This window comes from Bufo bufo, chromosome 3, assembly GCF_905171765.1.
Source record: "Bufo bufo chromosome 3, aBufBuf1.1, whole genome shotgun sequence".
Taxonomy (NCBI): Eukaryota; Metazoa; Chordata; class Amphibia; order Anura; family Bufonidae; genus Bufo; species Bufo bufo.
The window spans coordinates 328,516,628-328,533,439 of record NC_053391.1 but is presented as its reverse complement, the minus strand read 5'-3'; the positions used below and the strand labels follow the sequence as shown (position 1 = coordinate 328,533,439).

Below are 16,812 nucleotides of genomic sequence, written 5' to 3'. Positions count from 1 at the left end.
TTGTAAGAGAAACCCAATACATTATAGTGCTAGCTGTCACTGAAGGTTTTATATCAAGTGCATCCTAGAAACTAAAAAGAGCTCTTAAAATACTCCATAGTGCTACATTAAGAATACTTTGTTCTACTAAAGCCCCTAAAAATGTCTTACCACCTTTGTGCCATGCATTCAGGAACAGAACACTATGTTCTGGTTGTCAAGATGGAGAAATCAAAAAAGGCTGTAAATCAAATGATATAACCTTTTTACCCCATGTCTTAACAGAATGAACTATGATAAAGATGGAAAAACAGAAACATGAACCATTACAGAGTGGCTGTCAATATTACAGAGGATCTGTCACCAAGACGGACCACTTTTAATTTAAGGTTAAATAATCACATCCAATAGACAGTGTAATAACTCTAGACTAGTGGATGTAACGGTACCAACTGAATGCTCCCCTTAAGTCCTAAAAGGGGCCTAAAGGGAAGCAAACAGTATAAGGCTTAGCAAACCAGCAGATCTACCGTAGTGGATTGGCCCAGAAGGATCACTTGACAGCCTCAGCTATAAGAAAAGTACAAAGAAACCATTCAGGATATCCTTGGAAGCCAATCCAAAAACACAGGCGTGCTGCTTTGCATATAGCACATGACTTGTTTTGTTTGGCCTCCAGATCAGGTGGAGCCAGATCAGGGGTTTTGTGGGTACTAACGCAACCTGTGGTTGGTGTTAGTAGTAAATATATTAGTTGTCCTAACTTAGAAGAAGTCTGTCATGATGGCAGCCCTACTTTAAATGTTAAACTCCAGTCTGAAGCCATTTTACAACAGGGAACTGCATTATCAGCAGTTCTGCAACCAGGACAGATCCCATTAATAAGTCTACAAGACCACAGACCCTGAAAATGTTATCCTCACCATAGATCAGCCTCTCTTCTGGAAATAACAGTTATCATTATGCCTATAATAACATAATAGGGGACTGTTCATAATACTGTTGCCTAATATATTATTTAAAGTGGCACCAAACCAGAACCGCATTTCCAGTAGGCAACCCCATGTTTTGGTTAGGAAGTGCAACAATTCACTCAAAGATTAGTCTCTGAACGCCAATAGTTTGGTGGGGCTCGTCCCGAATATGCAGTTTCCATATGGTATGGAGGTGTACAATGTAATATCATGAGTCTAGGGCTGCAACTATTCATCGATGTAATTGATGCAAAAAAAATCCTTGATGCAGTTTCCCTGCATCGAGGATTCATTTAAATCACGTGACCACGAAGCGTGAGTGAAGTGAAGCCTTTCACTCACCACTCCGTGGCCTCCTGCTGCAGGGCCTTGCATGCACACATCGTCAGCGCGCTGGCTGACCCTGTGTGTGACGTCAGGTCCCTCCCAGTGCATGCTGGCAAGAAGACGTGGTCTGACTTCTGTGGACTCCATGTCAGCGCACTGCCAGGAAATGTAAGTATAAAGTTAGCACTATCAGGGGCCCAAAATTGGCTGGGGGGGAAGGGGTGATGTTGGTGATTTGAAGGGGCTGATGGCGCTTGGGGACATGGATGGCAATGGCATGGAGGGTCTGATGATATCTGATGGCACTGGGGGAGTGGGGGACATGGTATGATCTGATGGAACTGGGGGAGTGGGGGACATGGTGATGGCATGAAGGCACTGGGGAAGGGGGACATGGCAATGGATGGCATGGAGGCACTGAGGGAGGGGGACATGGCAATTGATGGCATGGAGGGGCAGATGGCACTGGGGGAGAGGGGGGCATGGCATGGAGAGACTGATCTGATGGCACTGGGGGAGTGGGAGACATAGCAACTGGCAATGGATGGCATGGAGGGGCTAATGGCACTGGGGAGTGGTGGACATGGCATGGAGGGGCTGATCTGATGGCACTGGGGGAGTGGGGGACATGGCATGGAGGGGCTGATCTGATGGCACTGGGGGAGTGGGGGACATGGCAATTAGTAATGGATGGCATGGAGGGGCTGATGGCACTGGGGAGTGGGGGACATGGCATGGAGGGGCTGATCTGATGGCACTGGGGGAGTGGGGGACATGGCAATTAGTAATGGATGGCATGGAAGGGCTGATGGCACTGGAGAGTGGGGGACATGGCATGGAGGGGCTGATCTGATGGCACTGGGGGAGTGGGGGACAAGGCAATTGGCAATGGATGGCATGGAGGCACTGGGGGATTGAAGGGCATGGCAATGGATGGCATGGAGGGACTGATCTGATGGCATTGGGGGAGTGGGGGACATGGCAATTGGCAATGGATGCCATGGAGGCACTGGGGGTCATGGCAATAGATGACATGGAGGGGCTGATGACACTGGGGGAGTGAGGGACATGGCATGGAGGGGCTGATCTGACGGCACTGAGGGAGTGAGCGACATGGCAATGGATGGCATGGAGGGGCTCATGGCACTGGGGGAGTGGAGCTGAAGGCACTGGGGTGGGGGAGAGCTGAAGGCACTGGGGGAACGGAGCTGATGGCACGGGGGGGAAGCTGATGGCACTGGGGGATAGTGGAGCTGATGGCACTAGGGGGAACTAATGCATGGGCTGATCGCACGGGGGGAACGAAGGGTGTTGGGGACGGATGGCAGGGGGTCTGATGAGTTTTTATAAAGGAAAACAGTCTATTAATTCATTTTTTCTTATTAGAGTACTCAATTATTTGTAAAAATAATCGGTAGAATACTCGATTGCTAAAATAATCATTTGCTGCAGCCCTACATGAGTCTATGCAATGTTGAATAGTGTAAACCCCCATTTACATAGCAAGCTAAATCTTTCCTTCAGCTGCTGAGATCTGTAGTAGTGACCCTATCCCAGGGTATAGTATAGCATTCCTCTTCTGTATAGATCGTGTTAGGATGTTGCAGATACTATTCTCCCTTTTGAGTCGGCAGCATGGTTATTTCGATGACACAACATTTGTTTGTAACATTTTCATACAAATTCAACCATAAAATATCTCTGAACTCAGGAAAGGCAGGATGTGTAGTTCAGAGAAGCATATATAAGCTTATGGTATCGCAACTGGGCAGAGCCGCTACATACAGCAAACACCATCTTGTAGTAATTGCGCAAAGACTGATGGACACAGCTCTAGCCAAATTATCAACGAGCTGGTGCTTCTAGTGCCACTATGTACACACTGCAGAGCTGGAGAAGCAGGATTATTTTCCTCTTGTCTAGCACTTTAAGGGTTCAAGGCACTTTGCACAATTCTATTTAACCGCTACCAACTAAAACTAGTGACGTGAAAGTATCTGAATTTATCAAATGCATCAAACTGTTTCACAATATGAAGGCACGCTGGAGTCAGGTCATCACTGGATAAGGACACCCTATTGCTTTGAATAACCCAGCTCCATTCTGCCTCGTCATAAGAAGACCATATGGCACCATTGCATTCCAGGGGAAAAGTGGCAGGTATTTACTGTGCTGTGGCAGTTGACTTTATAATTAGGACATGCTTGACTCTTTCCTGTAGACATTTTAAACCCGAAGTATCCCAGGACTTGCACCTGTACATCACCACAGAACTACTGGATGACCTGAAGTTAGCTGAGCAAGCCACATTCTTGTGCTGGTTACGTTCCATAGAACGTCTTGTGTTGAATACAGAACAAAGGAGCATTGTCAAGGGAGATCTTCGATGCTCATGGTTTACCTCGTAGATTCTTGGTTATTTGAATCAGAATTTATCTTTTGTTTAAGGCTCAAAACTGTTTGTCTTTTCTTGTAGCTCTTTTTGTGTATTTTTTTGCAGTGCACATTCAATCTATTCCCCTGGAGAGAGGAGGGGGGCTCTGTAATTTTTTTCTGCCTGCAGTATTGCATTTCAAGTCTTCTAGAAATTTTCTGTGGCAATCAGAAGAGACCTGCTGAAGTGGTGCTCTCACAACATGCAAAAAAAAAAGTAACCATTGTCCATTGTGATTCCCACGTTGGTCACAGAGGACCACACAAGGTATTTCAGTTTATTTTGAGGTACCCTTCTTTTGTAAGGCTCGAGATCCCAGGAAACGCAACTATTGAGCCAATGAGGTACGGGATGTGGCAAACAAGTCACATCTAGATATAATCCACTAGGAAAGTGACAAGTCATCAGGCAAAATACATGGTGCGCAAAGTGTCTTGGTGAACTTGCACTGCCTTCGCTAAGGCCTGTGGATCTCTTCCATTGCTTTGTCCAGAAATGTGGCTGCCTTCTCCACTGCAAGAGAAGTGGAAAAAAACTGCTAAGAATTTTAGTGGTAAAACGGAAACAATTGTCAGGACTCAGATATGAGGAACATTTCTAGAAGTTGCTGTATGAAATCTGGTTTTATAACACTTCTTGTCAAGATGTTTGGCGAGAGGTTCCCTTTACATTTAAAGAGCATCTGTCACCACATACCTTCATATCAATCTAAATGAAATGGTAGCTGTGTGCTGGTCTTCAAGTAAAACACTCTTGATCCCATCCTGATTGTTGTCTGAAAATTAACTTGTTGATGCAACAAGGGGGTCGCCATTGCACCTTGGTGCACTAAAAGCAACGCTCCTTACTCCTGGTCTCTCAACCTCCCCCCAGGTATGATTGACAGAGCCAGATGTAGTCACGCCTGACCCTGTGTTACCACGTGTGTGCTGTTCATTGGGAATTGTCACATATGTAGAACAACCCATTGCTTGCCAGGGCTGAAGTCATCTGTATTGCGCATGCATGCGCAGTTGCTTTGGGAACTGGTGCATGTGCAGTAGAGATGACTTCAGCCCTGGCAAACAACAGGGCTGCCCTGCGCGTGTGCCGATTTGAGAAGCAAGGGTGCACACACAGTAACACAGGGCCAGAGACTACATCATTTCCTGGCCCTGTCATTCAAAGCTGCAGGGGTGGGGTGGCCAGGAGTAAGGAGTGTGGCTTTCAGTGCAACAGTGACGCCCTCTTTCGCTGACTAGTTAATTTTATATGAAAAAAAGAAGAATTTGTGCATAATGCGGGCAACAATCAAGATGGGATTAAGAGCGTTTTACTTAGGAGACCAGCGCACATATAAAAATGTATTCAGATTGATATGAAGGTATGTGGTGACAGGTTCTCTTTAAAGGACCACTCCAGGTAAAAACATTATACTATGTGTTCTTCATAGTGCAGGGCCTGAGAGTTTGGTGCATGACTACTGTTTTTGGTGCACTCTTAATCTATAAGGACTCATGCACACGTAATGTATTTTTTTGTCTGCATCAGATATGCATTTTTTTGCGGGTCGGATGTGGACTGATTCACTTCAACGGGGCCGCTAAAGATGCGGAGAGCACACAGTTTGTCCGTTCGCATTCACAAAAATATAGAACATGTCCTATTCTAGTCCGCCTTACAGACAAGGATAGGAGAGTTCTGCAGACGATACCCTTTTGTTTTTGCAAGACCCACAGGAGTCTCTTGGTGAAGTTCTCAGGGGTTCGGGTTAACTGGGAAAAAACGAATCTTATGGTTTTGGATGTGCAGGCGAGAGACATAATGCTTCCACCTCCATTACACTGGGTAGATCAAACAGAATATTTGGGGTTACAAGTAAATAGACAAGTAAGCACCTAATATGTAGATAATATCTTCCCTCTACTGCAATTGGTAATGGATACAGCCCAAATATGGAAGTCTCTTACCCTAGTGGGCAGAATAAATTTACTGAAAATGATGTTGCTCCCCAAATATTTATATCTTTTTCATGGCTCTCCCACTCTAAATTCCCTGTAGTTTTTTCTGTACTCTCCGACTAGATCCCTTCAGACGATTTTTCTGAGGGGAGTTGCTGTGGACCTTCTTTCTCTTCCCAAGCCTATGATGGTCACTTAAGCTGTGGGACCCTTTTATTTAAAGAGGACCTTTCACCTCTACTGACACGCCTGTTTTAATAATTAATTGCATTCCCCATGTAATAACTATTCTGTAGCATCTATTCCTATGACTTTAGGTTGTGCCATTCCTCTATTATTTCTACTAAAAGTTATGAATGAATTGCTATTAGCCTTCAGTAAGGGTACAGAGGGGTGTTAACCAGTTGGGGGTGTGTACCTGCACAGTCTGACTCTATCCAATCAGTGCTGCCATTGTCACACTGTGCAAGTACACACCCCCAACTGGTTACCTCCCCTCTGTACCCTTACTGCAGACTGCTAGCTATTCATTCATAACGTCTAGTAGAAATAACAAAGGAATAGCACAACATAGAGCCATAAGAATAGATGCTCCAGAATTATTATTACATGGGTAATGCAATTAGCTATTAAAACAGGCATGTCAGGAGTGGTGAAAGGTCCACTTTAAACTAGTCCCAGAGGAGGCATTACGATGGTCTTCATATACTACGCTTTGGCTCAATCCCCGACTTCCCCATTTTGTGCGGTTCCCTAATTTGCAAATTTGGAGGAGACATGGTATTACTACTCTTGCACATATCATAGATGTGAGGTCCCTTTGTTCCTTTCAATACTTAAAGACTACTTATCATTTTCCCAGTACTGAGCTTTATAACTACCATCAATTGAAGCATGCGCACAGATGGGGGTGGTCTTGATTTTTTTCTCACCACTCCAGTTACAGAAGGCGAGTAAAAAAGACCTAGGGAAACCATTGCCTGCCTGTTACGGCTTTATAGTCCAGAGTTTTGTACCCCTGCGAGATAAAATGCTACAGAAATGGCAACGGGGCATTCCGGATTCGGATGATGATGATTGTAAAGCTCTCTTGACTGCTTCAGGTCCCCCACTGATTAGTGCTAGGGAAAATTTATACAAGTTAAATTCACACACAGGATCTACTATACCCCTCATAAACTTTATGTTATGGGTGCGTCACCCTCGGCTGAGAGCCCCAGATATGGCACGATACTGCAGATGATTTGGGAATGTACAGTCTTGCAGGCGTATTGGAGAGAAGTACTGGGGTTTATGGAGACTTATCTGAGCATGCTGAATTTAAGTGTGCCTCTTTGGGCTAATTGATGACCTTCCTATTACTGTGGCTTTACGCACTTTATTTAAACTATTACTATATTATGCTAAAAAAATTATCTTGTATAATTGGAAACATCCGAAGAGACCTACAAAAACTGCCTTGCTTAGAGAGTTGAATATGGTACTCACACTATATATGCTTACCTATTTGTCCTTATAAATTTGAAAAGGTCCGGGGGCCTTGGTTAAGGATTTCTCCCACTGGCCTGGTACCTTTAGCTCCCCGACTTCTTTTCCCTTGGGGTCCATTCACACGTCCGCAAATGGGTCCACATCCGTTCTGCAATATCGGGAACGGGTGCAGACCCATTCATTCTCTATGGGGCCGGAAGGGATGCGGAGAGCACACTATGTGCTCTCCGCATCCGCATTTCCGGAGCGCAGCCCCGAACTTCCGGGCTTCGGCCCCGAACTTCCGGGACGCGGCTCTGCAAAAAAATAGAACATGTCCTATACTTGTCGGCAATTGCGGACAAGAATAGGCAGTTCTATGGGGGGTGCTGGCCGGGTGTATTGTGGATCCGCAATACACTACGGACGTTTGAATGGACCCTAAGACAGTTGTGCTTCCTTAGCCCTGCTCGCCCCTTCTCTCCCTGCTTTTCCGTTATTTTATTTTCATTGTTGTTAGGGTATTCTTCTATGCTATATTACTGTTGGTGGCGGCTGGCCTCTCTGTTGATGTAGACCATACGCAAGTAACCTCATTACTTTCATGCCCATGCACGCAATGTTTGGGCTGAGTAAGAAACAGTGTTTATACATTTGGTAGCCAAATGTCATACGATCTGTGATTGTATATGTGACATGGCTGTACTTTGTGCATGTCCTGTATACTGTATGTTTTTCATACCATTTCTTTGAATAAACGTTCCTTTTTTAACCCCTTAAGGACCCTGAGATTTTCCATTTTTGCGTTTTTCATTCCCCACCTTCCCATAGTGCTAACTTTTTTATTTTTCCATTCACATAGCCTTATGAGGGCTTATTTTTTGCGGGACAAGTTGTACTTTCTAATGGCACCATTTACGGTGGCATATCATGTAGTAGGAAGCGGGGAAAAAAAATTCCAAATGGGGTAGAATTGGGAAAAAACACAATTCTGATAAAGGTTTGTATTTTTTTATTTTTTACACTGTACACTATGCGGTAAAATTGACCTGTTATCTTTATTCTGCAGGTCAGTACGATTACAACGATACCACACTTGTATAATTTTTATTGCGTTTTAATACTGGAATTTTTTTTTTTAAACCTTTGAGGAAAGAAAAATAATTGTTTATAACCATATTCTGACCCCTATAACTTTTTTTTAGTTATGTGTACGGGGCTGTGTGTGGGCTAATTTTTTGCGGGACGATCTGTTCTTTTCAGTGATACCAATTTGAAGAGTGTGCGACTTTTTGATCACTTTTTATAAAAAAAAATATTGGGTAGTTGAAGTGACAAAAAATGGCTAATTGGCTGTTTAAATTTTTTTTTCCCGTTACGCCATTTGCCATATGCCGTTAATATTGTTATATTTTAATTGTATGGGCAATTTTTACACGCGACGATGCCCATGATGTTTATTTTTTTTATTGGTTTGGTTTATTGGTTTAGTATTTTTATTCTAAGGAAAGGGGGTGATTTGAACTTTAAATTTTTTTTAATTTTTTTTTATATTTGTAAAAACTTTTTTTTCCCACTTTTTTTAAGTCACCTTGGGTGACAATAACTGGCAATCATTAGATTGCCCACTGTGTTCATTGATGGCTACATAGACATCATTGAACTCTTCATTCATACCAATACAATGCTGCCACCTAGTGGCCTGTATTGGTATATTCCTGAAATAGGCTTCGGGCTATTTTAGTAATGTAACAGGTTCCCCGATCTCAGTCAGAGAACGCTGTTACCGAACCGGAAGGGCGTGACTTACGCTTCCGGACTGCGAAAATGCCGTGGTCACATTTGACCACGGCATCTGAAGGGTAAAATGTATGCGATCAGCCTTATGGCTGATCTCATACATGTGCGGTGGGTCTCTGCTATTTAAAATAGCATAAACCCGGCGGCTATGGCGCCCGCTGCACGTACGAGCGGGCGCCATGTTTAGGGACCGGACTTGCGCCGTACATATACGGCGGAGGTCCTTAAGGGGTTAAGTAGTAAAACTGTACTAGCCCATTTTAAATGCTCTCACACTATTAGGTTAAGTTCGGATGCAGTGCGAAAAATCCATAGTGGAACCCATAGTGAAGTCTGTCTGTAATAAAAAGCGGGCTTTCGTGGAAATTGTGCTGCAGATTTCACTGAATACAATGGGTTGAATCCAAAGCTTTTCTGCAAAATAAAATCTCACAAGGGATAGAGCACAATGCTACAGTATGCCCTAAAGTAGGCAGACTTTTTTTCCACTGTGTGAGTGGGATTTTTAAGAATCATTTTACTATTTTCATTTGACTGGCAAGGAAAATTTATCCATGGGACTAGGAGGGAATTGATTTGTATGCTTTTAATATCAAAGCTATATTATTTCTCTACCTGAGCTTAAAAAAGTAAATGCCAAACACATACCTGTCATGTTCTTTGTCTACAAGGTGATATCGTGCTCTGAATGCAACCAGTCGAGCATAATATGCAGGAGCTGGGATAGATACAGACCGTGTACAGCGCACATATGTGTGACACAGCTGGTACGTGAGGATCTGCAACTCATCGGCTGTAAATCGGTTGTCATCCCAAAGAACATAGTAATGAGAGGGGCGGCTGGTGCCCTGCAGAGAGGAAAAGACAGCAAGTCAACATAATTCATGATTCAAGTAGTAACTCTTTATGTATAGGTTTGGACATCTATAGCTGCAGATTTGCTGTGCAGAATCTACACTGCAAATCTGCAGCAAACCCACCACATCAGAACTTGCCCTAATAATAGAAGTGCAGTTTTATTTGGTTTAAATTTCTATGTGAACAGATTTTCCACTCACAAAATCTGGATGTAAAATCTACGGCATATCCGATACATCTGAACATACCCCTAAGGCCTCTATAAGCGAACACTACTGCAGTTTACGGATCCTTAGGTTATCCAAGTTATATATATTTCTTACAATGTGCCTTATAATATACCACATAATTATTTTGTAATATACTGTTTTAAGCTATATCATCAGGTTTCTTCAGCGCTGCTGTGGGTCACGTGACCCCCGACGTCATCCAGCCAGCTCCCTGTGCTGACGTTTCGTGTACAGATCTATCCCTGCCTTAGGGAGTGGCCTGGTTCTGTACACGAAACGTCAGAGCCTTGTGTGCCCGCCCCCTCCCTCCCTCTGCTTTTGGTCGGCTCCTGTGAGGGATCGCGTATGCGCGATCCTTACCAGTGCCGGCAGCCTTGTGAAAAGATTCACTGGACTGGTGTGCATGCTCCCTCCCTGTGATCCACCGGTGTGCCTGCTCCCTCCCTGTGATCCACCAGTGTGCCCCTTCCCCTGCCTCTGCGTCTGGTGCTGGCCGACTCCTGTGCGATCTTTACCAGTGTCGGCAGCCTTATCAAATTAGCATTGCCCTATTCCACTGGCCATCAGCCACTCCCAGGAACAAAACAAAGTATAGCTTAGATATACTTATATATTAGATGTAGATCTATAGCTAAGCTATACCCAAGCTATACCTAAGCTATATCTTAGATTAGAGATATATATAGATGATATATATATAGATCTATGTATGTGGGAATATATCTATATATTAATCTATATCTCTATATACATCTATATCTATATACTTCATCTATATATTAGTATATAGAGATATAGATCAGTAAATATTATATATATATATTATATATATATATATATATATATATATATATATATATATATAAAAAAATGGGAATTCACACCGTGTTAAATAGTGTGAACAAGGATTTACAATTCACCTTGTCATTTTCTGACACGGAGATACAATTGCTGGATACCACAGTTCGGTTACTAGATGGCAAGTTGGATACCTCTTTGTATACTAAATCTACGGACAAAAACAACTTTTTACGGTATGAAGGCAATCATGGTAGAAAAATGGTAAAACATCTCCCTTTTTCTCAGTATCTCAGGGCCAAACGTATTGTCTCTGATCCTTTGGATCTTGATGGTACTCTAGACATTATGACTGATACATTTTTACAAAGAGGTTATCCACATGGCCTATTGCAAACACAGTACAAGGAGGTTCGTGCGATGGACAGGGGAACTACCTTGATTAGGAATGCACCAAAAAATGTGCAAAGAAGAATTCATTTTATTTCTACATATTCTATGCACAGCTTAGCGCTTCAACGTATTATTATACGTCATTGGGGTACTCTTCGTGGTTGCCTAGGTAGGATACCTGAATTTTTAGCACCACCACTCTTCTCATACCGCAGATCCAGGAATCTGCGAGATCAACTTGTCCGTGCTGATATAGGCCCAAAAGCTAAATTGACACAAAGTTCTTTGACACAGCATAGCATGGGCAGTTTCCCATGCTTATGCTGTGTCAATTGTCAACACATCTGCAAAGGCAGCTCTTTTGTACATCCTACAAAAGGGTTGTCTATTTCCATACAGTATTATCTCACATGCAACTCTAACTTTGTTGTATATGTTTTAATATGTCCTTGCAAACTTTTAAATGTTGGTGAGACCTCCACTGACCTCAAGACTCGACTTAACAATCACCGATATATGATTCGAAAAAAGCGCTCTGATCTACCTGTATCAGATTCTAAACACTTCTCGGATATGGGGCACACTGAACGTGATCTTAAATGTTGGATCATTGATCATGTACCCTAACCAAGGAGAGGTGGTAATCGACTGCTTCGGTTGAAAAAAAGAGAGAGATGTATTGGATAAATACTCTAAATTGCTTTAAACCATATGGGCTTAATATTGAATATAACCCGTGGAGTGTGGTTTGATCGGTGGGCTTGCCCGTACCCTGTGTGGCTTCTGTTCGATTCTCTTCCTATGTAGTAGTTAGATGTAGTTGGAACACGTACACTACTGAATTGTGTCTTTTTCTCTTCTTTTTTCCAGTATTTATGGACTATGATGCAGGAGAACTGGGAGAGGAGGATTGTGCATACCCAGCAATTAGACCCTTTGCTTCATATATCTTTAGTGCCATGTTTTGTTTTATGTGCGGCTAAGGTGGACCGTATGAGTTCCGTATTGGCTCTTAGTAAGTGGGCAGCTCGCCAGATTCCAACATGGCGATGCGGGTCTATGATGTTTTCACGTGCATGCGTACATCACCACCTGGATACCGCACTGAAGATGTCCGGAACGGGAATGTAGTGCGCAGACGCCGAGTGGCGCTGTGCGTCACCTCCTGTTTCTGTACACCGATGTTGCCTCATGCAGTGAAGTGCGCAGGCGCCTTGCGCTGTTGTACGTCACTTCCTGTTTTTACACACTGGTGTTGGATTCTGGAGCATGTGTACTGTGACAAGTGGCACACCGAATGTGGCGGCACAGCGCATGGGATTCCACCTGTTGGGTATGATTACATGTCTTCCTCTTCCTTGTTCTCCGCCCCTTAATTATGGTTTTATTTTGGTGCATCAACACAGCTGATCACTATTATGCACTTTATCATTTGTATATTGATGAAATGTTGTATATTATGCTACACTGTCTTATTGCCACATATCTCCTTTTTTAGATAACTTATATTTGTGTGATGACAATCACAGTTTTTATTATTATAGGTATATGTTGGTTGATTAATTATGCACTGCTATTTTGTAATTTGATGTGATGAATTGTTTGCACTATATATATATATATATATATATATATATATATATATATATATATATATATATATATATATATATATATATAGCCGAAACGTTGCCATTTTGATCATGGTCAATAAAACTACGGTTGTTTTTGGAGTGCTGTCCCATTTTCGTATATATATATATATATATATATATATATATATATATATATATATACACACACACACACACACACACACACACACAATCTATATATAAGTATATGGAGATATATATTTACCGATCGATATCTCTATATACATATATATCTATATATACCATATATAGATCTATATATAAATATAATAAGAAAAAAATGGCAGCACAGACAATAATGAGTGGGTGCAATGCCCTAAGGGAATAAGTAATTACCCACTACACAAAATACAAAAAAGGTGGTGAATAAAAGGTTTTTCATTTTTTACCATAAAGTAATATATATATTACATACATACACACACACATACACACACACATACACACACAGGTGAAAAATTTGAATATCGTGCAAAAGTCCATTTATTTCAGTAATGCAACTTAAAAGGAATTGCATTAATGCAGCTTAAAACCTTAAAATTAGAGTTTTGTGAAAAGGTTCAATATTCTAGGCTCAAAGTGTCATACTCTAGTCAGCTAATTAATCCATACTCCCTGAGCAAAGGGTACCTGAGATTGTGACTTTGGGGTTTCATAAGCTGTAAGCCGTAATCATCCAAATTATACCAAATAAAGGCTTGAAATATCTCTCTTTGCATGTAATGAGTCTATCTCATATGTTAGTTTCACCTTTTAAGTTGCATTACTGAAATAAATGAACTTTGCACGGTATCCACATTTTTCGAGTTTCACCTACGGTATGTATATAGTATATATAGATATATATGTATATAGAGATATAGATCGAAGATCTTCTGCCTGTGTGAGCTAGGAGATGATGATGTGACTGTGTTTGTATGTAAAGTTAGGTTGTGCAGTGCAGGGGGCGGGCAAGGGCAGATTATTCACACCCACAAATAATCATGAGGGAGAGCTCAGGCATTGTTGTTACACGCCCCCAGAATAATTGTAGAATTTAGGATAACAGTACAACAGCTCTATTGTTCTCCTGATGGTCCTAGATAAAGATGTCACAGAAGAGAATTACATTGATTAGAGTAAGCCTCTATTACAACAGGTGATTTCCAGGCCAATCTTCACTAACGAGCGGTCGCAGGGGGTACTGAGCCCCTGTTCTCGTGATGGGTGGGTATGGCTTGTATCAACCGGAAAACCCCTTTAAACATACAAATATTCTGAGCTTTCCTGCATTTAGACACATGTAGACTTATGTATTCAGGACTTTTATCATCATAACTGTAATAGTATTCAAGTATCATTAGTTTGCTGAAGATAACCTGTGTCCACAAATCTTTTACAGCAAGTTACCTGGATACCCGCATGACTGCACAGATAGAAATCAAATTCGAACGGATGCGTGATGTTGGTATCAACAGTCGTCCCGGCTGGAATGTTACCGCTTTTTCCAATCTATACACACAAAAAAAAATATATATATAAAAAACAACAACATACTATACCATATATATGTATATTTTGACAATAATACTACCATTATCGATTGATATGTTATTCCAAATGGATCAATCCATTTATAACATGCATATCCTTGAGCAGTGCTTATGTATACACTAGATATAAACACCCTGCCAAGAGTGTTCAGCAAAGGAGCAGGGGCATCTAAAGTAATATATTCCATAAACATTGAACACCACGCACCCGCTCACTGCGATCAGCACAAAACAGGCGCGTGTGGTGCCGCTTCTGGACTACAATGTAAGTGATGCCTGGCTGGTAATCCTTCTCCAGTTTGATACATGCATCCCTGATAGCCAGCAGCTCATAATGCAAAATCTGAAAGGGCAGAAAATAAAAAGAAATTGCTTTCATATGGAAGACTTCATATGGAACTCAGGGAAAATATTTAAGCCATGTATGGTCATATACTTACCTGAGGGAGCTGTCCCTCTGGCACCCCATCTCGATAGAAGATAATCCTAGTGGGTTTAAAACGTGTAGATTTGTAAAACTGGATGAGAAGTTCCCTAACCATGTACGAAAGGTCCTCAATGATCTCCTGCCGAGGACGCTGCACCCTTACTGTTGCACAGTATCTGCTTGGATGAGCATCCATACTTCCTACAACCTGTATTAAAAAAAAAGAAAAAGGGAACAAATGGTAGTTTCTTCTTTGCATATATCAGATTACCCACCATTCAGATATATATATTGCTTAGTTTCTAACCGCTGTGATCGAGGGTTTCTTTCCATCACCAGCTGGTGGGTGTGTAACGTCTGCTCCAAGGAAAATGACTGGCTGCTGGAAGACCGCAGAGCTGTCACAAGGCAAAAACAAGAAACTTAATTATGCGTATTCAAAAAGACAAGAGATTGCACTCTACAGCTGATAGACAAACCCATCAGTGGGTCACTACATCTGTCCTTACTTACACACCAATAAAAAAAAAAAAGGTTGTAAATCTATGAAAAACTCAAAGTGACCAAAAATGTCGGTGAAGTAGTGAAGACATAAAGTGAAGGCAAAATAATCTTACTTTATGGCTCAGGGAAGTGTTTATCTGCAAGGTAATCCTCATTAGAATAGTAATTGGAAGACAGCTCTATTGTTCTCTTGATATACATAAATAAACATTTAAACTGAGGAGCAGTGTATTGATAAGTATAATGTGAGAAGTCCTGACCAGCAGGGGCTCACAGCCAATTAGGCAAGGTGAGGTGATTACCTCAGACAGCGCCAGGTGGGGCCAAGTGTGGGCCGGCAGCAGGGCTGTGGGCAAGTGAGCTCTTCCATTGTGGAAGAGCTCATCTCTGCATATTCAACTGTATTTTCTTCCTCAGAATGGCGATATAGCAGCATGGAAGTAAATATTTGTGTTTATTATTTTTCCTTAGCAGCATGCTGTTGGGCCACTATGGGGTGGGGTGATTATTTATAACTGGAGGGAGCACTATCGAGACATTGGGAACGCTAAAAAGGGGCATTTTTGTACTGAAACATATTATAAGGGGGGGCACTATGGGGCCATTAGCTTTACTGGGAGCAATAAATAGGGGCAATTTTTCTACTGGCACACATTATTATAGGGGAATTATTGGGACATTCATTCTACTAGTGGCACTAAAAGTTTTCTTTTTCCATACTTGCACGTGTTATAAGGGGGCATTTTTTGTACTGGCACACATAAGGGGGCATTTTTGTGCTGGCACAAATAAGGGGCATTTTTTTGTACGGGCACTTGTTATAAGGGTGTATTTTCTGTACTGGCATACATTGGGGGACTTTTTTTTCTACTGCCACACATTATAAGGGGGCATTTTTTCTAAAGGCACACATTATAAGGGGGCATTTTTTTCCATTGGCACACATAAGAGGGTATTATTTCTACTGGCACACATAAGGGGAATTATTACTACGGCAGGCATTATAGTGGGATTTATTACTACTGGCGGAATATGGGAAACATGATTACTAATATGTGCACTTTGGGGGCATTATCACTTCTGAGGCACAATGGGGGTATTGTTAACAGTAAAGGCACTCTGGCAGAGAATTATTTCCATTGGTGGGACATTGGGAGTACTATTACTGTGGGGGCACTCTGGCACAGTATCAGTTAAGCACAATTATTATTTTTAACACTATGTGCCAATTGTTGAAGGGAGCATTATTTGTGTGTTACTAGTATTTTGAGGGGAATATCTGTTTCTGCAGTATAGTATTGGGGTTGGCAGGATGGGGTACTGAAGGTGACAAGGAGATGGAAAAGTAGAAAACTAAGAGGTCTGTGTGTCAAACTCTGCAGAGATGGCTGAAAGAAATCATCATGGTGGTCAGGTCCAAATGGAAAAGATGAGGAAAGAGAAAGTCTATATCACTGGATGTAAGAGGAATGTGACGCTGTATTATCCTGT

The 16,812-nt window shown here is 42.0% G+C and overlaps 1 protein-coding gene across 1 annotated transcript in view; it reads right to left on the bottom strand.

Annotated features, from left to right (window-relative positions):
• Positions 1–2,445: 2,445 nt before the first annotated feature.
• LOC120995286 (protein argonaute-1) overlaps positions 2,446–16,812 on the bottom strand; it is a 101,871-nt gene continuing 87,504 nt past the window's right edge. Inside the window, exons 14-19 of the mRNA XM_040424386.1 lie at positions 15,125–15,215; positions 14,831–15,025; positions 14,599–14,733; positions 14,248–14,349; positions 9,573–9,772; positions 2,446–4,227 (exon numbers count right to left, since the gene is read on the bottom strand). Of these exons, the coding sequence (XP_040280320.1) occupies positions 4,119–4,227; positions 9,573–9,772; positions 14,248–14,349; positions 14,599–14,733; positions 14,831–15,025; positions 15,125–15,215 (832 nt within the window). The 3' untranslated portion in view covers positions 2,446–4,118. The remainder of the gene's footprint in view (positions 4,228–9,572; positions 9,773–14,247; positions 14,350–14,598; positions 14,734–14,830; positions 15,026–15,124; positions 15,216–16,812) is intronic.